At 36.2% G+C, this 15,928-nt stretch overlaps 2 protein-coding genes and 2 long non-coding RNA genes across 11 annotated transcripts in view; 2 read left to right on the plus strand and 2 right to left on the minus strand.

Moving 5' to 3' along the window:
- LOC116732408 (E3 ubiquitin/ISG15 ligase TRIM25-like) overlaps window positions 1-15,928 on the plus strand; it is a 20,739-nt gene continuing 4,811 nt past the window's right edge. The window contains exons 1-7 of one of the 8 annotated variants that reach the window (XM_032582545.1): window positions 1-104; window positions 2,381-2,552; window positions 3,029-3,286; window positions 4,495-4,740; window positions 5,223-5,336; window positions 8,034-8,105; window positions 9,836-9,959. Coding sequence is in view for 1 of the 8 variants with exons in the window: in XM_032582551.1 (XP_032438442.1) it covers window positions 2,522-2,552; window positions 3,029-3,286; window positions 4,495-4,740; window positions 5,223-5,336; window positions 8,034-8,105; window positions 14,843-14,955 (834 nt within the window). In the remaining 7 variants the exon portion in view is untranslated. The other 7 variants (XR_004341778.1, XR_004341777.1, XM_032582551.1 and 4 more) reach the window with 7 other exon arrangements.
- LOC116732415 (uncharacterized) overlaps window positions 7,482-15,928 on the plus strand; it is a 22,585-nt gene continuing 14,138 nt past the window's right edge. Inside the window, exons 1-2 of the mRNA XM_032582564.1 lie at window positions 7,482-7,486; window positions 13,706-13,713. The gene's annotated coding sequence lies outside the window, so the exon portion shown is untranslated. The remainder of the gene's footprint in view (window positions 7,487-13,705; window positions 13,714-15,928) is intronic.
- On the minus strand, window positions 8,119-8,669 carry LOC116732419 (uncharacterized). The gene is made up of 2 exons (XR_004341781.1): window positions 8,504-8,669; window positions 8,119-8,360 (listed from the first exon to the last, which is right to left on the minus strand). It is a non-coding gene; the product is annotated as an uncharacterized LOC116732419 (long non-coding RNA).
- The window catches only part of LOC116732417 (uncharacterized), a 6,622-nt gene continuing 6,008 nt past the window's right edge, over window positions 15,315-15,928 (minus strand). Inside the window, exon 2 of the long non-coding RNA XR_004341779.1 lies at window positions 15,315-15,644. This is a non-coding gene — a long non-coding RNA (uncharacterized LOC116732417). The remainder of the gene's footprint in view (window positions 15,645-15,928) is intronic.

Genomic DNA, 15,928 nt, shown 5'->3' on the forward strand with positions numbered 1-15,928 from the left:
TTCAGCCAATCAAAACCAGTGACATCACAGAGGTATTTCCTGTTGCTGCTGGGAGGGACCTGCTTCCTTCTCTGTGGTTTCAGTTGGTGTTTTAAAGCGTGAAGGTAAGATCTGATCAATTGTTTCTAGAATATTGTTCAGGGCTGACAGACAGATTCAGGAGGAAAGTTTTATCAACTTAAAGTTTGAGCATTTTAGTTAACAACAGACCTGAGCTGTTTTTATTTGTTTATTATGACTTTAAGAATCTAAAGTTTTACTCTGCTTCTCGTGAAGGAGATTTAAATGTCCGCATCGTGATTTAAATGTTACTTAAAGTGCAAAAACCAAACCATGTCAGACAGAAGTCATGGTGAATGTTGATGTTTTAGTGACCAATCCAGCCATAAACAGGGAAGCAGAGAGCGACAGAGTGATACTGAGAGATAAGAGTAAATATTTATCTGAAGTTTCTAGGGAAACCAAGCCACTCCCTGTTAGTCATGGGTATCCCTGGGGATTTCCCAGTCATTGACGTCACACAGGATTCCCTGCCTACAGTGAAAGTCTCCATGTGTTTTCAGAAACCTGCACACATATGAAAAATAAAAATTTCTCTCCAATATATGAGAATTTATTAACAAAATACCTCAATACTTCAGTCAACTTTAACCAGGCAAACAAAAACTAAGCTATTAAAGTAGGGAAGAGAATAATAAAAACTAATAAACCATGAAAAAGTAATAATAAAAAAGAAAGCAAGGTTTGTTTTGAGAATTGTTCATGAGGCCATGCTAGTTTTGAAACTAGAACAAGTGGTTGGTGTTTAAAAACCCAGTTCAGAAAGCAGCAGAGAAAATCAAACACTATTTTAATAAAATAATGTTTCAGAAATAATTTACTGAATAAGAAGAATTGAACTAGTGGTTAATAATGTTATGTTAGCCGTCAGTAGCTGATTGAATGGAGCGATGGACTACCAAGATGGCGGCGCTGCGACAAGTTAGTCACAACTTTAAAGTAAAACGCTAAACAAATTTAGCAGAATTAGACTCACACAGTCACACAGTTCAGCACAACAAGAAAAGCAAAACATTATTATGAACAAATTTTAAGTGGATAAATAATAATTCACATGAGAAGGAAAACTGGTTGAGTCTGATGAAAACATGGCTGCCGCTCTGGGCTGCTATCTGGGGGAAGCATCTGGTTGGACTGGGGCGCGTGCCACACAGCTGTGGTTTCAAGTCAGCAGAAGGAAAACCACTTTACGTTTAGTCAGCCCCTCAACTCATTCAGAGCCTTTAACTCAGATCTTATCAGCCAGCTAGCTTCAGGCCGTTAGCCTTATGGACGGAGCACCGCCACCGGATCCACAAACAGCAGAGCAAGCGTTACCATGGAGCCAACGTTTCTCCAAAGATTCATGGAGGTCAAGATGTTCATGTGCCGCTGCTGCTCCTCAGCCTGTGGAGAGCTCTGATGTCACGGTGATTCCAGCTGCTGCAACAACAATAAAACAGATTAATACCGTTAACAGATTATTAAAGTTAACAGATTATTACCACTTTATTCAGTTGGCTCAGCTCAACATGAGCTAGCATGAAAATAACTTTGTACTTTATCCTTGTTGCTAACAGGTTAGCATAAACCGGATAAACCGAAACTCCAGAAAGTTTATCAACACTGTTAAACCGTTTAGTTTTTTCACTCTTTTATGTTAAATTTGGTTAAACATTTAATGTTTAACTTAATTTAAACAATTAGGTTAAACATTAAATTCTAAATTAATTTAGAATTACCTAGTTAAAAGCCACCAGCTGCTCTGCACTGAAGCAGGAAGTCGTGAAAGGAGCCAAACATTGAACACATCCTGATGGAGGTCATGAAACATTTTATTGATCCTCTGGTTTATTATAATTTCTGAAAACAAACTGAATTTTGGCTTTTGCTGTAATCATCAGTAGAAATAATTAGTTGAAAATGAAACAGTTTGTATTGATGTAGTCTGTATAATACTTCTATTTCTATCTGTATTTAATTAAAGCAGTAAATTAACTTTCATATTACATCATAACTTATTGTGATGCACTTGAACAGAGTCAGCTTGATGTTCTGCTGTTTAATAGTCGGGTTCAATCAGAGTTCAGCAGATAGATGTGCATCAACCCTCGGTCCGCCCTCGCTCTTTAAAGGCTTTAAAGGCTTTCGAACTTAAATGTTTGGGTCAGCGCTGCCTGTAGAGGAAGTTTCTGTTCACCTCAGGCTGAAATCACATTTAGCTGTAAATTGCATCAGAGGTCACAGCGACCTTCACTTCCCGCCACTTCCTGCTGACTGGTGGACCAAAATGTTTGACCTTTTCTGAGCTTCTCAGGGTTTCTCTCTTCTTTTTTCACAGCTCTTGCACAAACAAGATGCTCACAGATTTGTACCCGGAGATGATCGCATTAGCAGGAAGCTGTGGTGTCTTTGACACAATCATCAGGATGTGATGTCGAAAACCCCCCGATGGTGAGATCCCTCAGTGCAGCGGCTCAGGATGGAGATAACAGCTCTCTGCGCCGTTATTGGTGAGTAAAAATCCTTTTTAATGTCATTTAAAGTCTCTTATTTGTGATTCATCTTCTGGTTCATTGATTCTAAAACTCACTTTTTAGATTTTGATTTTAGTTTTTAACTAGAAGTAATTTCAGAAAACATTTCTCTGATGTTAAGATCTGAATTATTTGCTCTCTGTGAAATGAAATGAAAACTAAAATGGGAAACATCTTCAGCTAAATGAGCTTTTTATTCATGGGAAACATGAAGATCAGAGAGTTTCCTGCTTTGGTGTTTCCTCTGTGATCGTTTTTGTTTTATCGGGTCAAAGCGATTATATCAGCTGCATCAACTCGGCTTCGGTAGTTGAGTCTGACATGAATGTGAATCAGCGGTTTGTAAAAACATTTGATTGAAAGCAAAGGTATTTTATTGTTTTTCTGTTTCTGAATTGATCAGAAACATTTTGAAAACATTTCCTCTCTGAAGGTTTTTCTCCTCTTTGCAGCTTGTCTGAGGCTTTTTCCCAGCAGATCCCAGTTCTTCCAGTATGAGTCTGTTACTCTGAGCTGTGAAGGAAACTGGTCTGAGTGGAGAGTCAGGAGAAATACATCAAAACAAATAAGTGAACTCTGTCCCCAGTATTCAACTCAAGCTAATAAATCTGAATGCTTATTATCTGAGCTGTATGAACAGGACTCTGGACTTTACTGGTGTGAATCTGCAGCAGGCGAACACAGCGATTCAGTCAACATCAGCGTAACAGGTGGGTAAAAAGTGAGCAGGAGCTGATTTAATTCTTCTCTGTAACTGATTCAGGTTGACCTGTTTGTGGTCAGGCAGAGAGGAAAGTCCTCCAGGCACCAAACAGGATGTAGGTAAATTCACACAAAAAGCTTCAGTTTGAGGTTTGGTTTCTCAAACGTCTCTCAGTCTCAGATTACGGCCAAATTTATTTCATGATAAAACATCAGTAGAGTTTGGATCTGATTTGATGCTTTCAGACGAGTTCAGTTGATTCTCATGTAATCAGAGCAACACGCTGAAAGCTGAAATATCTATAAAGTCTTGAATCTGTAATATAGAAACTTGACCGTGACTTTCTAATTGTGCAAATTGGACTTATAAAAATTAGCTTAATAACAACAAGGCGCTTTAGAACCAAACAAGTTTTCTATTAAAAGGTTTTGAGCCACGTTGAGCTTGTTTTTCAGCCGTATTGAAATTTGTGTATTTTTTAAAGCTGCAAAGAGAAAACGTTTTTCACATCACATGAATCGTGATCAACAACCAGATGTTCCTATTGGTGGGAAAGACGAAGAAGAAAACAGGAAGTGGTACGACGACAATGATGGCGTGGCCTTTTTAATGATTTATTGTGTGAACAAACTTAGTCAGGTGTGATTTCATTTGCATTTTTTATTTTATCGAAACATCGTAATTGCAAAATTAATCATTTTTCTTTCTTTTTTTAACATTGCTTTTTAACGACAAAGCTTTGCATACATTTGTAATAGAAACGCAGCTCATGAAGCTGCTGCTGATCTGCAGATCTCCTTCAGCGACAGACGGCTGCATCCAAGCTGCACAAAGCAGCGTTACCAAAGATCCTTCCTCACAAACTCAAAACGCGTTTACAGTACATGCTGTTATTTGCACATCTTTATGTAACAATAACAATAGCCTGTTTTTAATGCATTTCATATATTTAAAAAATATATTCTACTCACTTGCACATTCCTTTGTATCGGCAGAAGAAGCTGTTTTTAATAACAGCACAAAATGTTGTTCTTAGTGTTATATTATATTTATCTTTGGGTGAATCTACGGTTTTCTATTCTATAGAGTTTTGTAATGATAGGGTCATCATGTGTTATGCTTATGAGTTTCTTCCTGTATGCAGGAGATAAAAATGCTCATGATATTTTTTCTGACTCATTTAAAACTCGTTTTCTTCCACATTTTGTTTCTCAGATGAACCAATAATCCTGGACAGTCCTGGACATCCAGTTAGTGAAGGAGAAAACTTGACTCTTCACTGCAGATTCAGGCCACCATTATCCTCCAATCTCACTCGTTTCTATAGAAACGGGGTTCTGGTCGGGGACAGCTCTGCGGGAACCTTCACCATCCGAAGCGTTTCTAAATCTGATGAAGGATTTTATAAATGTAACGCCTCTGGAATAGGAGAATCAGCAGAAAGCTGGGTGGCTGTAAGAGGTGAGAAATGTTTTATTTAAATGACTGTCTGCAGTTTTATGGAATGACAATAGTGCCAAAAAACTATCTCCGTTTTATTATTATGTGCTAAATTACATCTCTAGAGAATGTACATTCTTATTCTTTTTCTAAAATGTGTTGATTCATTCTAATGAATAATAATATAATTTTTAGTAAATTTGATTAGACTGGTGTGAATCCAGTTGATGTGAATTTGGAGCAAATAAAGTTCTACAACTATTTAAAAATCCTTGAGATGATAATTCGGCACTTTGCATTTAGAAACTGAGTTACCAGATTATTAATCCCCAGCGGCATCATTAAATATGATTTAACAGAAAGAAATTACATTTCTTTCATCGATAAATGTGAAAAGGATCTGATCTCTTCTGCTGTGGGTTTTATCTGCCGCCCTCATTTGTGTAGCGATGCTGGTATTGTTTGTATGTAGGCCAGCTAACCTGCTATCTTTGTATTTTAAGGGCGCAGGCCTCAAACGCCTACTGCTCCGCTCACATTCATACTACTTCCTGTTGTGGCTGGCTTTTTGCTGTTGATCGCGCTGATGTTGCTCTGCCACTGGAGAAACCACAAAGGTCAGTGTGTTTTCAAGTAAACACTCAGAAATAACACATCCTGCTGCTTCTCTGTGTTCGGGCGTCAGAAGGAGGGAGGGAAACAAACGGAGGAGTTTACGTGAAACGAGAAGCTCTGTGACCTACAGCTAACGCCAGAATTATTCAGACTATTTAGCTTCAAAGGAATCATTTAACTTAAAGTTAACGATTCTTAAGTCCGACCAGAATCCTGGTCAAAATTAAATGACATTTTCTAAATCTAAACCTGGCAGAGATGTGAGTCATTCTGGGTTTATCTGTTAATCTGGAGCGGTTTTAGTGTTTAGTCTGAGGTTTTTAATGTTGACACAGAAAACAAATGGAAGAAATTCTCCTTTTGAATCTTCACTCTCTGATTTTTCTTTTGGTTCATGAAAGCGTCGTTGCTACTATGCAGTACTGTAGAAAGTTTGAGGTTAGAGATTTTAAAACTTAAATTTTGCCATGTGTTAATTCACTAAATCAAAAACTGACGTAAAAATTTCATCCTCAAAGTCTGAAGTCATTTTTTCCCACATTTTCTCTATAAAATGTCTAAATCTGAAAAATAATCTTAAACACTTAAAAACAATCAGAATCGTCACATTTTAAATTATTCTCTTCATTTCATTGTTTAGTTTTTGTTTTAGTCACTTTTAGTTCCACCACAAGGCTGAGCATAAAACTAAAAGAGGAAAACATTGATGCTCATGTTAAACAGATAAATTAAACCACATGAGATTATTTATCGTCTGCATTGACTTAACATTTCTGAAATAATTTATTTTAGAAACATGTTATTTTCTCACTGAGGAACTAAAATCATGAGGAATGAGGTCTCATCCTACGTTCAGTTTGATTACAGATGTGCTGAACAGAGCAGCACAGAGAGCAGAGAGTTAATGATGCAGATCATTCCTGAGTTTTTGTCTTTTCTTCTTACCGTTTTCTTTTTTCCCAGTCTGTGTCGTGAGAAATGCAGCTCCACCTCACGTCTGTTTATGACACAATAAATAAATGTCACATACCACGTCTTTTATCACGGCGGTGACAGAATGAAGGGAGTTAAATGTCAAACATGAAATGTGATAATCTTTGACGCAGGAGGAGGTTTTACTGCGTGGATTTTAATATTTTTGCATTAATAGCTTTGCTGATAACATCGAAGGTTATTATGAACTATGTTCCTCCACCTCACAGCTATGAGTGACATGTAAAACTAAACATATCTCTTGCTTTGGTTTGTTTTCATGCCCTATTATAAAGAGTCTTTTTTGATTCTGTTAGTCGTCACTGTCTGATGCATTTCTATGAAAGGAATTTTACCTCAAGACTAAAAGTGGATTCTTGAATTCACACCTCAAAGCAACTTAGAGACTAATTAAGGCCTTGAATGTCATAATGTCACTGGTGTCCTCATTGACTTGCATAGTTTCAATAGTTGGAAGATTTGAAATGCCTCAAACATAGATGACCGTCTGTGTGAGGCATCAATGCTGATGTCATAGTTTATTTTTAATCCTCAGTGTGAGTTACCTCGTTTTAAATACTTTAGTCTACATGTTTAATCACAGCTGAAAATTTGTTTTTTTTTTCAAAAGCACAAAATCTTATCAAGTATTTTTTGTCAGTTTCTGGTGCAAATATCTTAAAACACATGAAATAAGACAAAACGAACATACAAGTAAATTTTCACCAAGATATTATAGCTTTTTGTTAAGCTAATAATTTCTTAATATTGATTAAAAAAAGTACAAGTTCTAGTTCCACAGAAAATCTCACCAAGTATTTTCTGTCTTGTTTTTGGTGCAAATATCTTGTCAATCATTTTTTAATTTTGATAAAACTAAAGTACCAGTCCACTGGGAGATTTTTTTCAATTAAAACAAAAAGATCTGCCAGTGGAACTAGAACATTAAAAAACCAATATGAAGGAATTATTGACTTAAAATAAGTGTTGCATTTGGCAAGCTAGCCAGGAGTTATTCTGTGTGGCTGAATAAATAGAATAATTTGTACGTTTTAAATCCATATTAAGGAATTATTGATTTACCAAAAGCTCAGATATCTTGTTGACAATTTAGTCATGAGTTAGTTTTGTCTTATTTCAAATTTACTAACATATTTACACTAAAAACTAGACAGAAATACTTTATAATTAGTATTTTTATGTTTTTGCAGTGTCAGCACTTTTGTCAGCTGAACTCAAACTGTGACTCATTAAAATCCTGTAAGGTTTCTCTGTGAAAGGGCTGAGTGACGTCATACAAGCTTTAGATCTACTGTGAAAAAATATCAGCTACAAAGTATTTTAATAAAATACGAGAAATGTGTCTATCAAGGCAAAACCCAGGTATTAAACTGCTTTAAACTTTATTTTCTACACTTTTCAGCTTTCAACATAGAAATAACAACTTAGTTTAAGAGACAATTTTTCACTGACAAGACAATAAATCATGTCACTGCAACAGATTCTGGTTCAGAGACTTTATCACAGTTTTTATTTGTTTGAATCAATTAAATTTTAATCAGATTTCCACTTTGATACCAAACATGTTTCTGTGAGACACAAGAAAACATTCGTGATACATGAATGATACTTTAACCTATAATCTGATGACAGCAGAACAGCTTTGTAGGATAAATGTTGAACTTTGACCCCCGTCCAGCTGTCACCATGATTGGTTGATTGTGCAGGTGGAGTGAAGCGTTCTGTGTCCTACACCGAGGTCATCATCTCAGAGGACAGGAAACCTCAGAGAATCACCGGTGAGTCAGTCGCTCTGGGTTCATCTGAGTTTTATGAACAGATCCGCTCTCTGGAAACCCACTGAAATAAACAAACAGTCCCTGAACGCATCACAGCCGTTAGAGCTGGTCACATCTGACGTGGTTTAGACCAAAGTTCACTTCCCTTCATTACGTCGCTCCTCGCAGACAGCATGCTTTTGTTGACGTTCATAAAACAGGAAGAATGTAGTTCTGCTGAAAACAGAGGCGTGTCCATCACCATGGTAACAGTTCCTACACCACGTATGTCACGCGGCATGACATACAATAACAAATAAAGTAGGTCAAATAATAATTATTACAACTGTTTATTTTTCTTTCCTTAATAAGATTTGAAATGAACCTTTAGAGAAATTTGTGGATTAGAAAAGATTAACCTGAGTGTGAGCGTCTGGTTTCAGAGTGATCATGTGATTTAGATGGACTGTTGCTACAGTATGGACCCAGTGGATGTTGTTGTTCACATCCAGGAATTTTGCACATGTGCACAATGCTGCAGGGCAAAAAGACGATTTTTTTCTGTAGCCGCGCCACCGGAGAACAACTCCGTTAGCTGAAGGAAACCTGGAGATGTAAATATTATTATTAATTTAGTGCAGTGCGCCACAGCAACGGGAAAACTAATGCAGAAAAACCGTTAAAGAATAACTCTAAACCACTACATGCAGACTTGTTGTCATAGCAACTGACAACAACAGCACTTTTTGTTTCAGGATTTAACACCAAAAAACACTCAAACATTTCCCACACAGAGAACGAAACATTCAGTCTGTTACCGTTTTATGTTTTTAGGCCTTTGCGATTATTAATAAGTGATCGCTGTGGTAGATTAGCCACTGCTGCTATTTGCTAAGCTAACACTGCGGTGGCTGATTAGCTAATTTAAACCCCTGAACCCCTGATGATCTGTCAGGGAGTTGGTGTTTAGGTTTATGTGTTGACAGCTGGTGCTTAGATCACATAATATTTTGTAACTTAACCAAAACACATTGAATTCCACATCACATCTACATCTTACAGTTGTCATAGTCAAGCTAGCATAACTGACCTACTTCCCTCTCCCTCGCTATCTTTTTCTTGATTAAAACTTTTTTCTGACCTTGTTATCTAGTTGTGGTAGTTCTGACAGTTAGTAGCATAGCACTGTGTCCCTTTTTCTTTTATATATAGGTTGTACATTTAAGATTTAGCGCATTATAATGACAACTTAATGGCTAAAATCAATGCTAGTCATTGTCAGCCAGCAGGTTTTTGCCCTCCAGCAGGAAGATGGGGTTGGGGTCTTGCGCGCATGACGCCAGGCTGCACTGGGTCCATATGTTTATTCATATATACTGTAAAATAATTACTGGTGATTAAGCAGTTAATGCTTTTTTGCTACAAGGAGGTTCGTCAGTTTTCTCCTGCTGGAGCCTCCAGAGTGAAGGATCTTTGACCCGTCCTCTCTGGTGACCAACTCCTGTTATTAAAACCTGGTCCAGGTTGGAAAGACTGACCAAACTCTCTGCACTTCCTCAGGAGAGTCATAATTAGAATATATTATTAATAAAACTGCACATCTGCCCCGACTACAGAGCAGAAACCCCCTGAAAGCCCGAAGTCTGAAGACTTTATCTGTTGTCTTTGGCATCATTTATGTAAATGAGACTCATTTACCATGAAGACAGTTTCTATTTTGGTGTAAATCTTCTCTCTTTGCTTTCCCCCAGATATAAGTTCTGTCCCGACCTTCTATTCCAGAGTGAAACCAGAGAGTTGCTGATAACATGAGAACCAGCTTTATGGAGGCTCTCCCCTGTGTGTCCAGAAACACAAAACATTCATAATGATGGGGTGTGTATATTTTTCAATGGTCATTAAATGTTAAAAAATTGGATATTTTCACATGTTACTTTGATGCTAGAAGTTCAGTCTAAATCTAAATCCTGATGGATTTTCCTGGTTTTTCTCCCCCCTTTTTTGGCCAGTTTGTGATTTTATGCAGTATATTAAAGCTTAACTGTCCTTTCAGTTGTTTAGCATCTTTTTGTTATCACTTTGTATTGCATAGGTTCTGGTGCTATGAAAATATTAAACTTTTGTATTGAATTGGTTTGCTTTAAGTTTGAATCTATTATGAGTCTGAATTTCACCGTAAATGTTTATTATTATTTTTATGAGTGTCCTGCATCTTGGTGGTTAGGTTGCATTTGGCTGATTTTTACTTCAAAACCTTATTGAACCAACATATGTTTCCTTTATATCCGTTCTCACACGTGATAGTTGAATGAAATCTTCCTTTGAACTCTCAAACACAGTTTTAGAGAAACAAACAGTTTCAGGTGGAGTTTGTTGTCTCAGTTTCTGTGTTTTCTTGTTTAGATGTGATTATAGCGTGCTTTGCTAGTTTGCCTGATCAGATCGGTTTTGTCAAACAAACTCCTCAGTATTGTTGGAGTTGTGGCCCCAGTTGTGCGTGATGAAGCTGTAGAGCTGGGGGCCGTATACACACCCCTGAGGAACGCCGGTGTTAACGACGTCAGTCTGAAATACTGTTTAAGAATAAATTCTGTGTCACTTTGTTTTCCGCTTTCTGGTAAAATTTTTAACACTCACTGTATATAACTGGCACCCTCCAAAGTCGAGTTCAAAAGCCTTAAAACTAATGGTTGCTATGGAAACACGGTGATCCCAGATTGCTCTCTGTGTTACTGTTACTTTAACAGAGAGTAATCCTTTCTTACCAGCCTGTACGTTGAAATATGTAAATGTTTTTCTCTTCCTGTAGATGTGGGTAAGTTTAGATGTTTTCTTTGACTCATACCCTGAGGCCGGTGTTGACATGGCTGTTGCCCAGGGCGACACTAGAACGGGTGGGAGGTGTTGTAGAGGAGACGACGATGGTCGCCAGATACAATAATACACTGAGTACTAACATACTGTCCTTTGTGATTTGAAAACCATGCTGGTGGCTGGAAATATGGAAACTATTTCACATTCTTTGTGCAGGATTGATATTCATTTTGAATTCGCCACAGATTTGAAAATATTTCCTGTAGTTTGATTGGTTAAGAGGCAGAACGACAGGATTACCCAGGAGGGCATCGATGTAAGAACCACCAGTGCATAAGGCCAGTTAGTGGCTTGTTGTCTTTCCCATTTTGCACAGTGGCTAAGTGGAGTGGGCTTTTGCATTCATGAATTAAAACCTCTGCTGATCTAATCAACTTGATTTTTTATGATATATGTACTTTCTTTAATGCTGTTGGTGACATTGAGGACATTATGTTGAAACAGGATTTTCTACCCAATTTTAGGTCAGAGATTAGAAACATGATATTAATTTATTTTATTTAAAGATTTTTTGCACATCTCTCCACAGTTACAGTGCCAGTAACTGGAGGGTTTGAATATATTTTTATCTTCACCATTAAGCAAAGGGAAACTTCTGCCTGAGTCTTTTTATCTGCTGTCACACATCAGTGATTAAAATATTCAAACAGTGACTCTGAAATGAGTTTATCAGGTCTGACTGAGTTTCTATTCAAATGTTTCAATTGATCAAGAAAACCAAACATTTCTCTGAAGTTTCAGGTTTGAAACTTAACCGAGTTAAAACAGATTGAAGATGAGGGATTTTGTTGAAACGTATATTTACTGGTGGAGAGTTTCTGTCATCAGACATGATGAACCTGAGAGCTTCAGTAGAAAACACAGAAACGTCTCAAAGAAAACAAGCAGCTGCAGAAGCTCAACCCAGAACTGATTTGTTTTCTCTGCTGAAACTTTGTCTAATTTAAATACAGAAACTTCTGACTGCAGATGCACCACAGGAGGCTCAGTTTCACCCACAGTGTGCAGAGGAACAAGAAAGAACAGTTTCAGAATAGTTTCTAAAATTAACTGTAACTCTGCTGCACCATCTGTTATCAGAAAAGAAAAAATACCATAAGAGAAGTTTTAACTCAGTAAATTTAAGATATGATCTGCAGTGGTCATTTACTAAACTATTACTGTTAATGTAATAGTTGCTAACAGCATTATTAGGTCTTAGAAGGAAAACATCAATGCAATTATAAAATATATTTGCATTTTATTTATTCTTTAGGAGTTTGGAAGATACTCTGGATTCTGATTGCTTGGAAATTTCATTTGGATTTTTAAGTAGCAAGACCCCAAACACTAAACAAATTACCTTATAGTTCTGATATTTCTCCATCAGGATCACAAAATATATTTCTTTTATAATCAAACAGGCTGACAGATGGTTGCTTTTATAAACTTTGTGTTGTGGTTTTGTTTAGACTTCTGACCCACATACAAGATGACTGTCAGGAGACGGCAGTAAAAGTTTAACCGGGTTGTTGAAGCAGGAAATGGAAATGGTTTTCCTCCAAAAGGACGGGAAAGTAACACATAAAAACATAAAAACCTCAGACCTGGACAGACTGTGGTAAATAAGATACCAGTTAATAAAACTAAACTGAGATGAATTTCCCTGGTTTCTTTGTGAAAGCTCCAACATTGGAGTGAATTTCCTGAAATCTTCACTGGTGGAAAGTTTGACATCTGTTGCTCGGTTCTGTGATCTTTCACTTTGTAAAATGAGGAACTTGTTGAGTATTGAAGCTATTTAAAGAAACTGAAAATCTAAATATGGAAACCAGAACAAGAAATGGTAGTTTTAGCATTTTTTCCATTTACTTTGAATTTCAGTCGTTTTATGTTATTTACCTGCAGCTTATTTTAGCTTTATTTTTAAGGAGGCTTTTTACTTATTTTCATTTTGCATAAATATTAACGATCTCACTCTGGTTTTTTTTTTCTAATTATGCTAAATAATGCCAGTTTCCCATTGAAGAAGTGATTTGCTGTTTGTTATTCTAAACTTATAAAATAAAAACATAATTGGATAGTTTAATTTCACAATAAAACTAAATTTCACATTAAATGTAGTTTTATTTGCAGTTTCACAGCATTTTATTTTGAAGCACAGAGGAAGATGTTAAACCCGAAGAACAGATTTAGATCCACAGTGAAGCTTTTTGTTCATTGTTAATTTCTTCCTGTAGCAGAAACTTTATCTGATTCCCTCAGAGATAATATAGTCACTGATTTGCAGTTTCAAAACAAAGAGCTTCACAGTCTCCTAATTAAAGCGGCTTCGTTTCGACTAAATGATAAGAGAGGGTTATTTTTAGCAGCTGCGCTACAAAGCATCATACATCACCCTTCCATAAACTGTTAGCGGCTTGTTTTTACTCACTCAGGTATTTATCACGTGCAGATTTACAGGTTTTACTGGAAGACGTGTGTAGTTTATGTAGCTGAAGCTGAACTCCCTCATCTGAGGGCAGGAAGAAAAAACAAACCTTCATGAAAGATAATACTCAATTTCTAAACAAGTTATTTGTGATCAGATTGTTCCCTCTCATATAAACCATAATTGTTTAACATTTTACACACATTTCACTCCTTTGAATAAACCCATTATTTATCACCTTGACCTTAAACTGGAGTAAAGTTGGACTTTATCTGAACCTGCTGCTGACTGGGCCATGAAATCCAGAGGCTCAGTGAAGCTTTTCAGGAGTTTTTACCACCTGAGGAAACAAAACTTTATCAACAAACTGTTTTTATCCACCATCACATGTCTGAGATTAAATGGGTTTTTTCTTTGCTCTTTTTTCACTCTATAATTTGTAGAAGAAAAGCGAAGAAACAAATGACAGAAAAATCCAGCAAACTGAAAAATCTTAAAGCTGAGTGGGACAGAGGTTAAGATGTTAAAGGTTAAAATTAACACAAACCAACATGACTTAACATTTCAACTGTATTGAGTAAAATATCTGAAACAAAATCAGCTGAAAAGTCAAAGCGTCGTGTTGCTGACTGTGTGTTTCTGGTTTTACTCGTCAGTTTTTCCATCAGATGATTTTCCATCAGTCGCTCCACAAACTGGTTCCTCCAGTAGTTTCTATGTTCAGCTGATCTGTTAAGTTATGAGTGATTTCATGTGACCTGCTTTCACCTGCTGAACTGTTTATGTAAGCACTTATTTATGAGCCACTTCTAAAAGGACATAAACACTTTGATTTCATTACAACAAGAAAATATATCAATATTTAGGGTAATAACATGTAAATCCTGCTGATTTATAACACCATAAAATGATCATTGTATTGTTTTTCATTGGTTATTTTTCTCTGTTTTTGAGTTAAAAAAGATCATTATTGGTGTTTAAAAGTAACAATAATGAACAAAAGCAACGAAATAAAAAACTGAATTAGAATAAGTTGTTTTCTACATTTTTAAAGCTTCAAAATGAACAAAAATTGATTTCTGTCTAAAACCCACTGACAATTTAGGAATCAACAAAAACCAACGTCTTCACCAACATTTCCCTTCCTAAATTTAAATGTGTTAAACTTATTCTGAAGATTTCCTCCAATCCCATTTCATCTCCAACATTTTTATAACATGATGATGAATGAATGGGTCCAAAATGTTCAATAAATCCACAAATCGTGTTTTAAATGGAGTTTGAAAAGATAAATGTGCTGCGATCCTTAGAGGTTCTAACTTTGGTTTTCATTTGTTTCTGTTTTGATTATTACTCATAGTCTGTCATTTTTAGTTTATTCTGTGGTTCTTCATGTTTTCTCATTGTTTATTTTTTGGATCAGTGTTTCTGTCTTTTAGTTTGAGTTTCTCATCTTTGTTTCTTTCTTCCTCAGCTGCGTCTCTGATCAGTCCCTCTGGTTCTCCTCTCCCTCCTGTTCCTGTTGCACTTTATCTCCATTTATTCCTGTATTTTACCTCCTTGTCCATCAGCATTAATTCTTGTTAGCTTCCTTTAATTCATTTTTTATTAAACAAATTTTTTCTCCCACTATGATGACATCATGTTTTTTCTGTTAATTGTTTCCTGAACCAGTAAAACCTCTGAATGTCTGGTTTCTCTGTAAGATCTATAAATAGACTAACCTGCTGTAGGAAATTATCCTGTAATCTAAGTTTAGCTTGAGTAACTAAAAATAACTGTTGGTGTTTCCTTGATGGCTTCAGTGTCGTAAACAATCCCAGCTTTTACTAGACCTTCAAAGAGAAATCTATATTCCTTCATCCTTAATAAACACGTGGATCAGAGGATTTACCGTCACTGACTCTTCATTTACAACTCGATGTAATTAATAACCAATGAAAGCGTTTGAAGTTTCCTCACTATTTTTAATTTGGGTATTTCCTCATTGATCTCACATTTGTTTCAAGTAGGAAACTTTTGGGAAAATTTTCCTCTGTACTTCCAGTCATTTGCTCCAGGAACAAGATTACCAAGGAAACTACTTCCTGGTTGTAAATAAATCCTTTGTTTGAATCATGTTTGATGGTTAATCACTTCATCTTGGAAAGAAGCAGTCATGCATTCAGTCTCGTTTGTGTCGCCATCATTACGTTTCTGCTTTATCACCTTTTTAGACGGAAATCTTCATGTTTGACTGCAAAACAGGTTCCTGGTTCACAGCGCGCTTCGTCTTCCTGGGAATAATCAGAACAACAGACATGTTGTATGGCATAAATAATGATGCAATCACATAATAATACTAATACTAATAATAATAATACTAATAATAATAGTAATTAATCTGCTTGAACAAGTTTTTTGCACACAAACAAGGAATATGACTTCAGTTACACTGTATTTTCAGTTTACAGGTGTTTAAAATGTACATAAAATTTAATGGGAGAATGAAAAAAAGAGATTTTTAAAAATATTTTTTATAAATATATACAGTTGTATTCAGTAAAGTTCACTCAGTGAA

The sequence above is a fragment of the Xiphophorus hellerii genome, chromosome 14 (genome assembly GCF_003331165.1).
Source record: "Xiphophorus hellerii strain 12219 chromosome 14, Xiphophorus_hellerii-4.1, whole genome shotgun sequence".
Taxonomy (NCBI): Eukaryota; Metazoa; Chordata; class Actinopteri; order Cyprinodontiformes; family Poeciliidae; genus Xiphophorus; species Xiphophorus hellerii.